At 36.6% G+C, this 16,868-nt stretch overlaps 4 protein-coding genes across 4 annotated transcripts; 1 reads left to right on the top strand and 3 right to left on the bottom strand.

The window, feature by feature from the left end:
• Window positions 1-2,149: 2,149 nt before the first annotated feature.
• CBG04039 lies at window positions 2,150-4,737 on the bottom strand (the record flags this gene model as incomplete). The annotated part of the gene is made up of 5 exons (XM_045244049.1): window positions 2,150-2,218; window positions 2,268-2,553; window positions 2,603-2,707; window positions 2,755-3,095; window positions 4,687-4,737. 5 exons carry the CDS (start codon window positions 4,735-4,737, stop codon window positions 2,150-2,152), a joined length of 852 nt encoding a protein of 283 aa, XP_045092564.1.
• Window positions 4,738-6,893: 2,156 nt separating this feature from the next.
• Window positions 6,894-9,311, top strand: CBG04040 (the record flags this gene model as incomplete). Its single annotated transcript, XM_045244044.1, has 6 exons — window positions 6,894-7,124; window positions 7,173-7,352; window positions 7,400-7,495; window positions 7,544-7,639; window positions 8,783-8,861; window positions 9,070-9,311. 6 exons carry the CDS (start codon window positions 6,894-6,896, stop codon window positions 9,309-9,311), a joined length of 924 nt encoding a protein of 307 aa, XP_045092565.1.
• Window positions 9,312-9,518: 207 nt separating this feature from the next.
• Cbr-spo-7 lies at window positions 9,519-10,397 on the bottom strand (the record flags this gene model as incomplete). The annotated part of the gene is made up of 5 exons (XM_002639400.1): window positions 9,519-9,621; window positions 9,940-10,073; window positions 10,121-10,182; window positions 10,230-10,301; window positions 10,352-10,397. The coding sequence occupies 5 exons, from the start codon at window positions 10,395-10,397 to the stop codon at window positions 9,519-9,521; spliced, it is 417 nt and encodes a 138-aa protein (XP_002639446.1).
• A 363-nt stretch (window positions 10,398-10,760) lies between these two features.
• Cbr-ngp-1 lies at window positions 10,761-13,627 on the bottom strand (the record flags this gene model as incomplete). The annotated part of the gene is made up of 10 exons (XM_045244033.1): window positions 10,761-10,853; window positions 10,905-11,198; window positions 11,320-12,030; window positions 12,079-12,183; window positions 12,380-12,841; window positions 12,891-12,989; window positions 13,043-13,176; window positions 13,225-13,319; window positions 13,379-13,466; window positions 13,513-13,627. The coding sequence occupies 10 exons, from the start codon at window positions 13,625-13,627 to the stop codon at window positions 10,761-10,763; spliced, it is 2,196 nt and encodes a 731-aa protein (XP_045092566.1).
• Window positions 13,628-16,868: the final 3,241 nt, after the last annotated feature.

Raw genomic sequence — 16,868 nt, 5'->3', positions numbered from 1 at the left:
TCCGATTTCAATATGAGATTCATCTATTTTATTCTGCTTCCAGTCATTGGTTAGTTGATTTAGTTTAAAAATTACAATGAGCTTTTGAAATTTTCTTTCAGTCATGGCAGATAAAAACAACACTGCTGCTTTTTCCACCGCCCCGCCAGCTGCCCGGGCCGGCCCGTTTGCAACGATTCTTGGTACATAAACATATGATTCTTGGTACATAAACGGATATAACTGAAACTGGCGAGCGGGTTAAAAATTTTTCAAAACCTGGGTAGAAATCTGGGTTTACAAGGTGTTTTCGGTTCCTTGTAAAGCTATTATTTCAGGAATGAGTGAAAATACATATTTTATATCCATCTTGTCAGAATCCCTATTCTTCTAGGATAAGAAGAGTTTAGGATTTTCAGATTTCTTAAAACGACTTATCTGAAAATACGAAGAATTATTCCGTATTTCAAACCACAGAGATTCGTTTTCCATCCGAAAAAATTCTCACAAAAGAGAACATTTTGGGAAGTTGTTTCAAAAAGTGAGTATCAGGAAGTTTAGAAAAGTTACGCCTCTAGTTAGTTTCATATTTTGTTTCTCCCGAGGGAGCAATTCACACAAAAAATGACAGAAAAGGGATTCTGAACACAATTTTTTCTGATGTTCATTCTCTTCGAAAATGAATGGAATCGTCAAGTGATGATATGGCTTTTTTTTTGTCAAAAACAAGATTGAACTATGAATAAATTTAAAGTAGAATAGAGTCGTCCCTGACTCTGAAATAGAAGTCACATGCAACAAAAAAAATAATCTTCTGAACTTCGAATGTTTTTTCTTGGAATTCAGTACGTCTGTCAATCATTAAATGCAATAAAAAAGGGTGAGCAACTACACATGTTCAATTGCAACTAAAAAAACTTTCAGCTAAAAAAATCGTCGAGTAGAAGAGCAAAAAACGGAAAGTGTCTAGTTTTAGGTCTTTGAGAATTTGAAATTCTTATTTCATTTTTTATTCACCGAAACTTTTAGTACGAAAAAGAAAACTTCAATGATCGAGAATCAGGAGAATACAGAATATCTTGGTACTCTCAAGTCCGCATCATTCCGAGTCAACTACTTCGTGTTAGAAGAATTTACATGTACAACTATTTCTCATAACTATTTCTAGAAACATCTGTTTCCGAACACAAATTAATAGCAGAAGAAGACAAAGTAGTCGAAAAAAACACGAGGGGAAAGAAAAAGAAAGTGAGCCCTCCATTGGGATAATTAGGAAAGAAACGAAAAGAGAAGAAATGGATGGAGAACTAGAGAAAGGGGAAGAAGAAGAAGACGAATAAGGTAAACATGGTTAGCAGCTTTTTATGATTCTAGAAGAGAATTCCACAAGGTTTTTTAATCGCCTCCCAGGATTAATCTGGAAAATGGATTTCGAATAGAACACAAAAAATATACGGTTCCGAAGATATCACACTTGGATTTTATTTTGAGTTTTCAGAATTGGCTTAGGGATTGAACACGCGAGTTGCTCTGTCGGATATTATTCTGTTACTGAAAGATCGGTGCTGTTGAAGAGGAACGCCGGAGACCGTTGATGAAGGTCCCACGACGACAACTACAATAATCTAAAAAAGTTTTATTTTCCTTATTTAATTTCTTGTTTTTCATTGCTTTCCTTTAATTTTTTTGTCATTATTCTCAAAAAATTAGAAAAATAATAATTTTGGACAGTGAAACAATTGTTTGACAAAAGAATTGGCTGAAAAATCCCGAAAAATGAGATAATATATTCGGAAAATATAAATGTTTTTAGGTTACTGTATTTATCGTTGTGGTACCTTCTGCGACGCCTACAAGGCTTTATCTTCCACAGCTCCGATTATGGCATACGGACATATAACTGCGAATTATTGGACCAGAAAATGCGTCGATCCTCTTTATTGCCAATATTTTCTGGAGAAGAAAAGGAGCACAATGATAAATGACCGAGTTTCCGCTCTCGGAGGAAATGGATTTTTTGACTAAAATAGGCAATCGGGGGTACTCGATAAAAGTGACTCAGGAAACGCTTTGGTTTCTCCATGAGCAATTTTCGGAAAAGTATAGATTTGAGTTAATAGACACAAAACATTTATTCATACGAAAATCAGTCAGTTCTCCAAATAAATTTCTACTCGAGCCACCAGGAGAATGAATCAGCAGAAGTGTCATCCGGATTGATTTCGCACGTGGCAGAAGTCTGAAGCAACAAGAAAAATACATAATGCATCTCACAATCCTAAATATACCTTGTAGAACATGACCAACTGATTGAGAGAATAATGTTTGCGAACATTTGGATATCCACAATCAACGAAAAAGTGTTGATCCAAAGTTGTACGAATCGAATAGTGACGATTCTTTTTGGTGGTAGTACGGTAAACGAGTATCAATGGAAGCTTTTCAGTGAGAGTATCGAGACGGCCATCTGGGTTTGACAGGTGGTAGAGAGCGAATTCTCCACGATTGGTCAGACGATTCTCCGCTTCAGTGAGTGTAAGAACACCGATGTAAGCAGAAGAAGCTTCACCGATTCTAGAAAATTTATAATTTTTATATATACTTGATGATAAAATCAGAATACTTGAAAGTGTTGTTCGATTGTTCGATGATCGAAATATCGTTTGATTGCGGTGGGGGAGCGGTTGAAGATTGGTTCGCAGAAATTGCTGGTGCAATTTGCTCTTCACTGAAATTTAACGTTAGATTTGAATATTATAATTTTTGAAAGTTCACCTCTTTGGACCAAGCATGATGTAGGATTCAGAATCATTCACAAAAGATGGAATCTTCTTCTTTCTCTTCTCACTTTTCGCCTTCTTCGGTTTCTCATCAAAAGTCATGAAGTTATGCAAACTCATCAACTCTGGTTTGCTACGTGTCTCCGATTTCTTCTCCTCGATTTCAACCAATTTCTTCAGCTTCTCAGTTAATTTCGAAGCGACTTGCTCTTCCTTTTTGGGAGATCCCAAATTGACATATTGGTTTTCGTTGGATTTCCCATCGTGTTGCTTGTTGTAGACACACTTGCTTCCGTGAACACAACACAACACTTCTCCATCCGTCTTTTTGTTCTTCTGAAACAAAAATCTTTTGAATCTTGAACCCAATTGAGTAACGCGATCGTATCCCCACACCAGGGGGCACTTCCCGTATATTTTTCACGATTAACCCCGATTACTGTACTCTGACAAAAACCACTAGGCTCTGGGGAAAACTCGAACCAACGACGGTTGTTTCAAATTCATCCTTGTTAACCACTAGGCTAATCGGGAGCACGTTAGATGAAGTTTCGATGGTTATTATATACTTCACGTTTTCAAAATAAATACTTTTCTTTTTTTTTTCGGAATTTCTGATTGTAAATTCAAATGATTCTTGGGGTAGTTTTTGGAGAAACTGGAAAAACATCGTGTTAAAAAAAACAAGTGTTCAGAAAAAAGAAGGAGAAATTGTTTTTCCTGACTAGGCATTTCATAGTGATTTTTTAATACTTTTAAAGGCTAATTTGAATATTAAAAAAATTATTGGGATAGTTTTTAGAATATTCTAAATGGAAAAATATAGCTTTCATAAATTTGTAAAAATATTCCGGAATCGGTTGAGAGACACATGTTCAATGAACATTCAAAAATGTTTTTATAAAATTGGGAATCGAAAACTTAGAAAACAAACTTCGAGTATTACCAGAAAAGGGAATTTTTTGCATAGATATTCAGAATTTTCTAGGGATTTTTCCACATTTTGTAAATGTCTTTTCAAGCTCTAAGCATAATTTTTAACAGCTGAAGTAACTTCTAAATTGACTTTCAGATGGCTTTGTTTTTAGGTATACATTAATTTAGGGTTCTAAGCTTACTTTTTAAGGACTGAGCCTACTTTCATTTCCGTCAAACCTGTACTAGAAGAACCGGCCCTTCTATTGTTCCAAGGTACCTTCAGAGGGCCCTTCCATTACAGGGGCCTTTCTATTAGAGGGGGCCCTTCTATTTTTCTGGCTAGTTTTTTCCGAAATTTCGCAGTAAAAAAATCGACGAAGTTTCGTTCAAAATTCATGAAAATCTGCCAATTTCACCAAAATTTAGCAAGATTTGCATTGAAAAATAGAATTTCAACAAATTTCTATTGACTTGTGAAGTTCGTGGAATATTTTCCATAGAAAAATTACGGAAGCTTTTATTCCAAAACACATTGAAGAGGGGTCATTTTTCACAGAGGGCCCTTCTATTAGAGGGGCCCTTCTATTAAAGGGGTTCTTCTAATACAGGTCTTACGGAATATTTTTTCTAAGTCTGTTTTTTAAGTGTGTGCGCCGTAAGCCTGCTTTTTAAAGGCTAAGCCTACACTTTAGAAGCTGAAAAAAATATTTAATAGCTGATTTTACTTTTAGGGGCCTTGTTTTTAGTATATCCCGATTTAAGTTGCTATTTTTTTGTATTTAATACTGATTCGACTTTTGGGGCACTTTCTCTCTATCTTTTGAGAGGAATAAATTCCTATAATTCGCATTATGCGAATACTGTGGATCCACGTTTCTCATTTTTTATTGGCTCTTATTTCTTTGAAATGTCACGGAAAAAACTGTGTGAAACAATTTCCTAAAAAAGCTCAGCGTAAAAAGTGCCCCCTGGTGTGTATATACGATTAGGCAATTGAGTATCAACCAACCAATGTCGCATAGATCGTGTTGTAAGGTGTTTTAGTCGTATCGCCTTCCATTTTTCTTGCGTTACCTTTGTCGATTTATTTGAAAATCCAATGCTCGATTCGAGTACTGAAATCTTGAGTGTCTGTCAGTTAGAGTGGTCTGACATCCTTTTTTAGACAGATAGCGAGTTCACGGCGAACTCACATTTTTTCAAAGTTTCCTTACTCAATTCAAAAAACATACTTGAAAATGGAGAGTCTGAAAATCTGAAAATCTGAAAACCTAAATCTCTGAAACTATAAAGTTCTGAAATGTTCAAGTTCGGAAAGTCTAAAAATCTGAAATTTTGAAATCCTGATGTTCTGAAAATCAGAAACTCTAAAGTTATGAAACTCAAAATTTTTGGAATTTTGAAAGTCTAAAAGTTTGAAATTCAGAGACTCCGAGTTTCGGAGATTCTGAAATTCTTGAGTTTAAAATGTTTTTTGTATGATATCCGTTTTTTTTTGGTTTGCTGCAACATGCATTTAAGAAATTGGACTTTTGAAATAGAGAGAAGAAAATTTTTTATTATAATAAGAAAATAAAGTACTCAAAACAAAGAAATTGAAATTCTGAACTTTCGAAATAGATAAGGGAAAGGAAAATGTTCGTAGAATTCCTAAGGATTGTTTTCGTCACACAGAGCTCATACTCTTTTTTTGGAAAATTCCATTCTAATAATAAGGAAAATGAGTGCAGAAAATAAATACCCTAGAAATAGATTAGAAGCTAGGAAGTAATACTTTTTCCTAGTTAGTTCTTCATTTTCTTGGATTTCAAAAGCTGGAAAAGAGCCGGCCCGTTAAAAGTATTGAAGGAGCCTATACGATAACTGGTTTCAATAATACCTCGTATTATTTTCTTGTAATCTCCGAAATTTAACCGATTTGAGAAAAGTTTGTATTGACTTCTCCCTTCTTTTCTATGTGTCATGAGCAGTTTATATTTCATTCCATCTGGGGGAAGTTGCCGATCCAATTCAATTATTTACATATTTGCAAGGGTCCACTAAACAGGAAAAATATAAATAAATTGAATGCTGTTTTCCGGGTATACCCTTGGGTCCGTCTAGAATAGGTGAGAAGAAGATGATGAAGTTAGACACTATAGTTAGAAAAATTAGCCTAGTGATAAGCTATAATTTTTCAGATGTTTTTTCTGAATGCGTGGTATAGGTTCTTTGAATTTTTTGTGACGAAAAATTTATGGTGTAGGTATAGAAGTGTCATTTTCTTTTTCGCTGTACATTTCATAGAGACTTGAATGTGCCAAGTATTCAAGTAAACCGTATACCTTGGAATACCATCCATAGCTTTCAACTTTGAGCCAATTTATCTCGGTTCTAGTGAAAGATATTCAAAAGTTCTTAACTGGCAACATGTTTTTGATATTAAGATTAACATTTTGTTAGTTGACACATATTTAATATCTTTCACAGAAAACGAGATATATGGGCTCAAAATTGACGGTTGGGGGACGTTCTATTAATGTGTTTACGGTAGTTCTCCGTCACTTTTTATACCGATATAAATCTTCTCAACATTCCTAAAAATATCATAATATCTAGTTTGATCTTCCTGTTGTGCTAGTTTTTCAAAACATTTTTCCAAAAAAAAAAACAAAAATCCCCTTGTGACCTAAACTCATCCAACTGTGGAAACCTAGTCTTTGACATTTTTCCTTCACTTCGTGCAGAATTCTTTGTCACAATTAGCGTATCCGTTCATAACCAGAAAAAAAAATAGCTGATATCATATCACCTAACATCACTCCCCGCTCCTGATTTAGATTCAGATTCTTGTGAAATATAAACGTTTTTCCGAGTCTGATCCGATCAAACATACAATCCAATTTACTTCCTGAAAATTGAATTAAATCGATCAACTCTCTCTATAATTCTACGTGCATATCCAGTAGGTGTCAACTTCCAGATTTCGAAAAATAAGAAATCAAACAAATAAGAGATTGAAATCCTTTGAATGATTCATCGCTATTCCCGTGATGTATAATAGCTAATCGAATTGTACCCTTTTTTAATTGATAGACTAAATTTAATAATAGCAGTTCTGAACAAAAACGGTTACACTGATTTCTAATTTTTGCAATTTATACAGTTGTTTTCATAGTCATTTTACTTGAAGCTTAAAATCCTATATTTTCTAAACAACTCCATCTTTTTCAGACAATGGAAACATCCTACCCCTCTTCAACCCTCCCTTCTACATCATCCTCCCCTCTTACCTTTTATAACTCCCTCCCACCATCCAACTACACTCTATTCGATCTTACCGTAACCCCAATGTCATATCGAGACCGAATTACTGTAGAATTTATTTTGAACATATCTTCCTGGCTATTGAGCACTTTTTTGGTGATCTTTGTCAGATTGAAAAAAGCTATTTGGGTGTCGTTAAAAGTGAGATTCCGATTTTTTGTAGACGAATCATAAATTTTTGTTTTTTAGAGTACAATAGTTTTTGTTACCGTTGGCTCTTTCCTTCTAAATATTCCACTTATTCTATTTCAAGCTTGGATGGTCTTCAATTTACAATTTGGTCACGAGCCTGTTTATTCTGTTCTTGTCTGCTCATTTTTCAAGAATTTCTGCAGTTCCACTACCTCTGCATACCAAGTTCTTCCATTTGTAAGTCTTCCACAGCTACAGGTATCTTTGTATCCACGTGATTTCAGGCAGTTTCACTATATCGGTACCGTACTGTTGTGTTGAAAGGACACCCATCGCCATCATTTGTTATCAATGTTCACAGTTTGGTAACTTTCATTTTTGTGAGTTGTTTATGCCTGAATATTCTTTAGTATCGAAATAATTTCCAGATTATTTACGCTTTTCTCAACTATCCACTTGGTCAAAACAATACAAACGATGTCTGTTATATTCTTCGATTTAGCAATGGAATGGAGCTGGTTAGAGTGAGTTTTCGGAATCAAAGTTCCAAAGTAAAACTACCTGTTCCTTGATTTACTGTACTTTTTCTTGGGTTACTTTAGTTCCTTCTGTGGCTACTGTTGCTAATGTATCAGGAACTGCAGGCTGGGTTACTGTTGTGGAATCTTCGGTTACTGTAGCTACCGTATCTGATACTGCATATTGGGTCACTGGAACTCCAGGGGTTACTGTAGTTTCTTCCGTGGTTACTGTAGCCGGTTGAGTTACTGTAGATGTATCTTGGGTTACTGTCGGTAGGGTTACAGTAGGTTGGGTTACTACACTTCCATGGACTACCGTAGTTTCCTCTGTGGTTACTTTAGCCACTGTATTAGGTACTGTAGGTAAGATTACAGTAGTTCCCTCTGTAGCTGGATCTTGGGTTACTGTTATTCTAGCTGTCACTTTTTTGGAGTAAAAAACAATAACCTATTCTTATAGACTATAAGTTAAGGTATAGTACTCAAAACTCATAGTCAGAAGTTTGAAAATTCAAAAAAACTTGGAAATTCGGGAACTCAAACTTTTTGGATATCGAAACATCTAGAAATTCAGAAATTTGGGAATCCATATATTCCTCATTACAGAATTTCAAACCTTTGTAATCTTGAATTGAAAAGTACGGGAAATTCGGAAGATTTGGGAAACTCGAAAATCTTGATTTTCAAAAATCCAAAAAATTCGGGAAATTCAGAATTTTCGTAAACTTCTGAAATAAGGAAGTTTTGAAAATTGAAAAAAAAAACTAGAGATTCGGAACTTTTCGGAATACGGAAATTTCAAAGATTCAAAAATCTTAGAATTCGGTAACCCTGGAACTAAAATATCCAAAAAATTGAAACTTCAGAAATCCGGGAATTCAAGTACTCGACTACCGTAACCTAAAAATAGTCTTATTTTCAGGGTTTGTTTCTCACTGCATTTCGTCGAGTTTTCTAAAAAGTCCTAAAACTAAAAAAAAATCGACTAAAAAAAAATAGAGAAAACAAATCCGAAAATAAAACTTATCTAGGTTACTGTAGTTGTCGCTGTGAGACCTTCGGCCACGGCCACCGGCGTTTTTCTTCCACAGCTCCGATGTTTTTTGTACCAGAATAGTAAAAACGACAAAAATCTCAATTTTTAAGATATTCTCCACACTTCTCTTCAACTTCGCAGCTATCATCGTCAATTGTGTCATTCTTCGATTTGTGAAACACTTTGAAAGTGAGAGCAAAAGTGATTCTGACATCCTTTTCATATGTTTAAAGCGACACTTTTCCCAGATATTCAATCAAAACGAGTTCAATTGACTCAAAGTTTACTCATACAATCGATTATTCCTGTTCTTGTGTCGCTACCTCTTCTTCTTCTATCACTTGAATTTTATTTTGGTAAACATTCAGTCTTATTCAACTCAAATTCCACCTTTTAGGAATCCCAATGCCGGCATCATTCGGTTCTACATGGTATGCTCTAACATTTCTCGGACCATTTCTCATGCCCCTATCATCTATTCTTGGTATTAAAAGCACTAGAAAAGAACTTTTGGATACTATGCTTTGTGGATGTTTTCCTCGACCTTCGGTGGGAAACAATCAGATAAAATCAGCCGTCACTGTGATACTCGCATCCAGGATGGAAAGAAGCACTTTCACAGTTCGGGACGACGATTAGACTGTTATTCTAATTCAATGTTCATAGATAAATGTATGAAGAGATTTAAAACTATGCAAACACAAAAAAAAACTGTAGATGGGTGCTCCTGACAGATTGCAAAATAGGATACGGGGATGAATATACAAAAACACGATTTTTACACATAGTTCGAAATAGAGATAGACAGACGAATGTAAGACTCGGAAATGAAATTAGCACGGTGTACTAAGGAGCTGGGGGACGAACTGCTGGCTTCACAATTAGTTTCCCGTTGTGATCACAACTCAGGCTGAACGGAGAAAGAGCATCACGACAACGACGAGCCACACTGAAATATTTTTTTCATTGTAACAAAAAAAAGTACATAGAATATTGAGAAACGGTGAATCGATCGTAGCATCCAGTTGTTAGAGTCTAAAAGCTTCTCCGAAGGTCCACGATGACAACTAGCGTAACCAAAAATATTTATATATTCAGGATTTATTTTCTAATTTTTTCACTTTTTTTCGTCGAGTTTCCTGCTATTGTATACAATTGTAGGGAATTTGAAAAAAATGACTGAAAACACACGAAAATCGCGACAATAAATGCGGAAAATATACATATTTTTCGGTTACTATAGTCGTCGTTGTGGGTGAATACTTACATAGTTGGTGCCACAATCCGCCGATGGACGCCCAAAACTCCGAATAGAAGAAGAGCAACAATGAAACAGAGGGTGAAATCTAGATGCGTGGTGAATAGCAAATCAGTTATCGTCATTTGTAATTGATCGACTCTCTGAAATAAACTACATATTATGTTGTAGACTGCGCCGAGTAGCTAACCTCATTCGCGAAATACTTTGATCCAGTCACACCGATGATTACAGCAAAAACGACAATGGTAACTGAAAATGAGTAGAGGTTCCATATATTTTTTGCTGAAATGACTCACTCCTCCATCTGGTGCATGTTGGTCCCATATATGTTATGACTTCTGTCAACCGTTTCTCGAAGAACTTTAAATCTGAAAGTTTCAAATTTTTCTGTAATTTCGAATGATTCCGTGTGTCGCACCTTCGCAAGCTGTCGATGGATCCTCTGGCATTCTTCTCGTCGTCATCTCAGATTTGATTTCGTGAAGTTGGATAAAATATTTAAACAAAGTGGTTATAACTCTGTTCTTAAGATGACAGAGAGTTTTATCTGAAAATGTTAGTCGTTTGGAAGAAGAATGAGATGGGCTAGGTGTTAGAAATATGACAGCAGGAAGAAAAACCGATTAAAATCACATAAAGATCAGAAACAACAAAATTGATTTATTCAAGGTGAAATTCCGAAAGAATGATAACTTCAACTCTACAAAAGAGCTGGTGGAAAACAGTCAACAATACAAAACGAAACAAAACAGTAATATCGGAATAGAATAACAATAACTGGAATTAAACAACAAAAAACAGTGGAAGGGTCAGTTTCCGGATCAGGTTTACTTCTGATGCTTGATCTTTCGTCTCTTCTCCAACTTCTTTCTCCACATGTTTGTCTTTTGAGCTCCTGGTTTGGCGAAATCAACAACGCTCTGAAATTGTATTTTTTCTAAACTTCGGTATTGTTCTTTTCAAATACTAACCTTATCCTTCTTTTCAGATGCAGCCTGGACAATAGTCTTTCCAGACAACTTTGCTTTATTAGCTTTTTTTCCTCCTCGCTTGCCACGAGTTCTGACGCTAGCGACGTCGTTCTTCTTTTTGTCTGCGGCATCGCTCGAGGTTGGTTCTTCAGTGACGTCTTCGACTTCTTCGAGATCCTCAGCCAAATCACTGATTCCGGAGAGGTCAGTAAGGCCCGAACAGGTTGATCCGATTTCGGTCATTTCCTCCTCCTCTTCGTCATCAATTGCGTCGTCGTCTTCTGGTCCACCATTCTGAAACTTACATTTTTATATTAGCGATTCGGATAGATTCGCAGTGCGCTCCGTGAGGTGGAGAGCACTACGAACCACTTCTCATTGCTAGTATCTGAATGTTAAAGATAAATTTTCTTACTCTAGCAACATCATCCAACTCCAGCTGTGCATCTGGCGGCAGTTGTTCGTCGTCATCAGCACACTTTTCATTGATTGGGGCTTCTTCGTAGTCCTTCTTGGCTCTTTCCTCACATCCCGGGGGTGGAACAAAATATGGAAGCTTTCCTCTTTGGAACTCATTAAGTACAACCTTAGCGATAGCAACGATATCAGGATCTCCTCCTTTCAAAAGACGACCTTGTTTGATTGCGATTTTGGTCAAGAAATCATCTACGCCAGAAAATTCCGGGATACCATACTGACGGCGAAGATGTTCTGGTTTGCATCGATCGAGAACTCCTTGGATGTGATTTTCCGGGTCTTTAACGTTCTCCACACGAACAACTCCTTTCAGAATGATCTGGGTTTCTGTGTCTCCTTGTGGATAAACGACTCCTGGAGAATCGATCAGATAGATTCTGCGCATCAGCATAACGTATTGCCAGACTTTCGTCTCTCCAGCAATCGGAGCTGTTTTGCAAACTTTCTTCTTGCGAAGAGTGTTGACAAGAGATGACTTTCCGACATTTGGATATCCAATGAAACCAACACTGATTTGAGGGCGGTCTGGGTGGAGTTTGGCGAATTGGCGTAGTAGATTGATGACAGCTCCTTTTCCGAACGAGTTGTTAATGGATGCATGGAATGCAATTGTTGGCATTTCTTTCGAAAGTTCTCCAATCCATTTTCTCTGAGAAAAAGCGAATAAATATTTCGTTTCCAGATAATCAAAACTCACTGTAACCCATGTAGGTACCAAGTCGACCTTGTTGATAACAGTAACAAGATGCTTGTGTGGTTTCTCCTTTCTTAAGAACTCCTCAACGTGGCGACAACGAGTACCCTGAAACAAAGAACAATCGAGGTTCTTTTCCTATACTACTACCCCAATTTAAATAACAATTTTTAAGCAATCTTCTTGAAATGGCAACATTTCAAAGCGGTAGCAGTCAATGATAAGAAACTATGAAGTCGTAAAACCCCGGTACTCTTTCTTCTTTTTGCTTGGCCGCGATTCTTTCGACGACTAGGAACCACACGGAGATAGCGCAAAGGCTTCTCGAGAAGGAGTTTTTAGATTCATCAATATAAAGGTTTTCTCGTCTTTGTTTTTCCCCCATCCTTTTCCTCTCTCGCTTGCTGTTGAAGCAAGACAAAAAGAAGTGTGGAAGAATAGACGGAAAAACTTTCATACGAACGTTATGTGTTTTCTCTAGTGAATTCGTCTTAGTTGACATAGAAAAGACATTCATTTTTGAACGCACTATTATGTTTTCGTACAATTTTTGTAGACTCACCATAGGATCTCTAGCATCGACAACTTGAACGACAACATCCGAAGAGTCGATAACTTTGTACAGCTCTCCCCAAACTCTGTTACTCTGTCCAGCACGGAAAAGAGGATTCTGATTCTCAGGACGATCACCGAGCTCTTTCTCTCTGCTCAAGTCTAGTTCCGGTTTGTATTTGACTTCCCTGTCTTCTGCGCTTCTCGTCATTTCCTAAAAACACGAGAGAAGCTGTAAGAACGGCTCCAGACATAACACAAACCTCCAGAGTGGCATCGTTCAGCTTTGCCTTCTTTCTCAATGCTTTCTTTCCGAAAGTATACTCGAAGCTTTCTGTTTCAGTAACATGCACGCGCTGCGTCTGTAAATCTCCGGTTTTGAGCCCGTCATTTTTGATGGATGATACTGTCAAACCTTAGCTTTTTCTTGAAGGAGACTGATCGGCAACTTGGTTTGCTTCATGACAACTTGGAATGGGTCACTCAGCACCTTTCCCAAATTGGCTTGGAACTTTTGAAGCTGTTCTTGTCCAATGATTCTAGTGTTTCCTGAAATGACGGAAATGTGGTGAGAAACTCTCACGACCTTCAACTTACCGAACCATTTCCGGTTAGGCTCGATTCTCGCTTGTGTACCTGAAGCCAACGTGTCTTGGAATGGAGCTGCTTTCACGATTTTTCCTTTCGAATCACTTTAAGAATATCAATTTTCTTCTGGTAAATACAAAATTTGAGTTTTAGCCTCACATACCGAATTGGCTTAAAGCTTTTGTACATACGAAGACGGTTGATGGTAGCCTTTGATCGTTGACTTTTATCTTTGGAGTCTGCCTTACGATCTGTAATGTTAATTCTGTGAAGTTAACCACCAATTCTCTAGATTACCTGGGTTCATGGAGTGATTAGAACCACGGAAAGTGTGTCTGTTTTTGACCGGTCCATAGTCTGGTTTTTGTTTCAGCTTCTTGCTGACTTTTCCTTCCTTTCTGGCTTTCACCATTTTTATGTTATACCCTGTGAAAATGATATTGAGAAATCGTTTTCGCAAAAATTTCAACGGAGAAGCTGAGGAAAGGGTGAAAGAAACATTTCCAAAAGAGAGGAGCCAAAATGAAACGCAAACAAACCGAGGAAACCATGATTTTTATGATATGTGACAAAAAGCGAGTATCAGAGAAAAAGAGAACGACGAAGCCACTTTTACTAAACATTCATTCTTCTTCGCTTTTCTCTCTAAAATACAACTGGGATTTTTCTGATATATTCTTCTGGTATATCTTAAAAGCATGTTGTCCCATTACAAAGGAACCACCCTAAAACATGTTTCCTGTGATGGCCAGTTAGCAGAGCACTAAAACGTTTCTTTTGGCCAACTATATTTCGTTAGAAGCTAGAAGTCGTTTCGTTGTTGGCTAGTCCATATATTTTGTTTTCCGTCGCCTCCTGACAGACGTCTTCTTTTTCTGTCTTTTGCTTTCGTCCGAAATATGTCACATTTCGTCTCTCATTGGCTCCCGGCTCCTCCGACTTTCCCTCACGTTCTTTTGCGCGGGGAATACTATGTTGTACTTAGTCGTCTCTCACTCCCATTTCCTTGTTCGCCGAGCCAATGAGTCAAGTCTTATGCAAATATTTGGATAAGGTGGCCGAAATCGTGAAATCAATATTTTGGACCGAAAAATTAGTCGACTCGCTAAACTACCTCTGTAGTTATTTTTTCCGACTTTGCTCATTGACTTCCACCGCTCAACCGAACAATTAATATTTTACATCACGGTAAATTTTTCACTACCGCTGCTTCAACTTTGGAATTTTTTCTCGAATTCTAGTCCATAACTTTTTTTTTCTGTTCCATAAATGTTTAGTAAATTTTATGAAGAATATATAGTAAAAAAAATGAATCAGATTTTTTTTTCCGTTGTACTTTCAAACGTCGCAGACTGTTTCGCATTCGGTAGTGAAAAACTCACCGTGTTTACATGCATAGAAGCAGAAAGAAACCACCACAAAGTCCTACTTTATTAATCGACGACGCTGGCAACTTCTAACTTTTTTGCTCATCCCTGTTCAGCAAGGCTCATTATTTTTGCAAGACAAAAATAGTGATCTCAGCCTACGCATTTGCAATTCAATCAAACCTGCATGCTACCAACTTAACCCCGTTTTTTCCGAAGTATTCCGTTTTTAAAGACAGAGCCAACTACAAAGAGTTTATCTTCTCTTGCCATCATAGGCATCCGAGCACCTTGGTCCCTTTTATCCCAGTTTTGACCATTGGGACAGCCATGGCCACTTTGTATAATTCACAGCCGTTTACAGGATATTAAGATAGGACTGAAATTATGAACAACCTAATCATATGATTGGATTTTCAAACTGAAATTCTAATTTTGTTGACGGAAATTGACTCTAAAATTGAACAACATAGAAAAAAAAGTAGATCGATCTCTTTGATGTAGCTCTAATTTCATATCAACCTAATTCACTGCGAAACTCACTGCGAAACGTTGCGAAACTTTGAAAAAAAATCTCCTGTGAAAGCTGAAAATTTTTGAAAGAATTCAAGGAAAGAAAACTGATAACAATTGAAAAACAACGAAAAAAAAAGATAAATTCAGCAAAAGTTTTTTCTTTCGAAGCGAGTTGTGCGCCAAGACCGCTTCCGTGTCAACAGCCCGTTTGACGCGTTTCGACGATAGTCGCCAAAAGTAGGTGGAGTCATTAAACAAGAGACTTTTCACTTGTCTCCAGAACCATCATTTATTGTCTCCTGTCATCTAATATTCTGATAAGAAGAAACTCATAAAAGGGAAATTTTGATATCAAACTTTCCCAACGTCGCCGTTTCCATGGTTAGTTTTACTATTCTTTTCTTTGTGATTTTACTTTCTGCCAATGAGTCATCACTAATTTTTACATGTCTGTTGCGAGAAACATACAGTTTTTCTATGTTTGGAACTATGTGAATTGTCCAACTGGCCAAAAAAGAAATACTATTTGTCTAGTAGAAATTGTTCATCAGCCAGCATTTCTCTTCCATACTTCATCAAAATATTGATTTTACGATATGAGAAACTGAGAAAAAGAAAAAGCACCAAGCAAAACCTTAAATTTTCTATTAAAACTTTTTTTTAAATCACCAAAATATTTTCTAGACTCATGTTAGATAAACTTGAATCGCCAATAATCTCTAAATTGATAAATTTTCCAGCATTAAAAAAAGATACGCTTTTCTTATCGTCTCTCCCTCCTCCCATCTGATACTGTATCAGTTTTTTTTTCTTGTTCTTTAAAAATTGTTCGAGCTGTCAATGAATTCAGAACCTGTTGAATTTAAGACGGACAACGTCATGTGATTCCATCTTTGCGCAAAAACCGAAAACCGGTTCTTTAAAACGAACACTGTGAAAGGATTTGATATAAACTTCTGAACTTTTAAGACATCTTAAATAGCTTTAAATGTTTTTCCAGCTTATTTTAATGCATTTTGTTTAATATTTTCAATTGTATCTCTTCTCTCTCGCTCCCTCTCAAACTTGAATGAGTGTAAAAATCAACAGAGGAGGCCACGAAACGCCTCTGCATAATTAGCTGTCACAGTGAACAGGTGAAAAACAATTTTATTGTTTTTTTTCGGTTAGATTTTTTTATGCTCAAGAAAAATATCTTATCTCACACATTCCCAAGCTTTTCTTCTTGCGAAATGGAGTCTATGAATTTGAGAAACTTTTGAAGTTTTTTCCTCAGAATTTGAAATTTCATAATCTCCATCCTCATTGCAAGTTTGTTGTTCTTCCTCTTCCCTCTTTCTATCATTCCATTTCTCCTATCTTTCTCTCACCTCAGTGTTTTCCCAATCCATAATTAGCATAAGAGGTGTCCAAGGACGCCTCGGCGAGATCGCAATATCCACACTTCCCTTCACCCAAAAGTTTTGGTTTCTTTTGCGAGTGGTGGAAGATAAATATTTGGAAAATACTCATGAACTGCATTCGCTCATTTACTGAAAATTTCATTGACTTTGACTGATTTGGCCTAATGATTAAAATTCGAAATGTTTAAAAAACGACTTTCCTGCTTCTTTGAAATTAAGCCCCTACCTTGAAATGAACACAAGTGTGTAGAATCCGTTATCGAAATGAGTTATGACAGTGGTATTCAGTATCAATGCCTTTTCCGGCTTAGGTTAAAACTCCATAGTTAGCAAGATGGAAGGTGCACATAATGCGGATCCTACAAAG

The sequence above is a fragment of the Caenorhabditis briggsae genome (genome assembly GCF_000004555.2).
Source record: "Caenorhabditis briggsae complete genome, chrI, whole genome shotgun sequence".
Classification (NCBI taxonomy): Eukaryota; Metazoa; Nematoda; class Chromadorea; order Rhabditida; family Rhabditidae; genus Caenorhabditis; species Caenorhabditis briggsae.
Note: the sequence above shows the minus strand (reverse complement) of the source record. Positions and strands in the feature narration are given on the sequence as shown.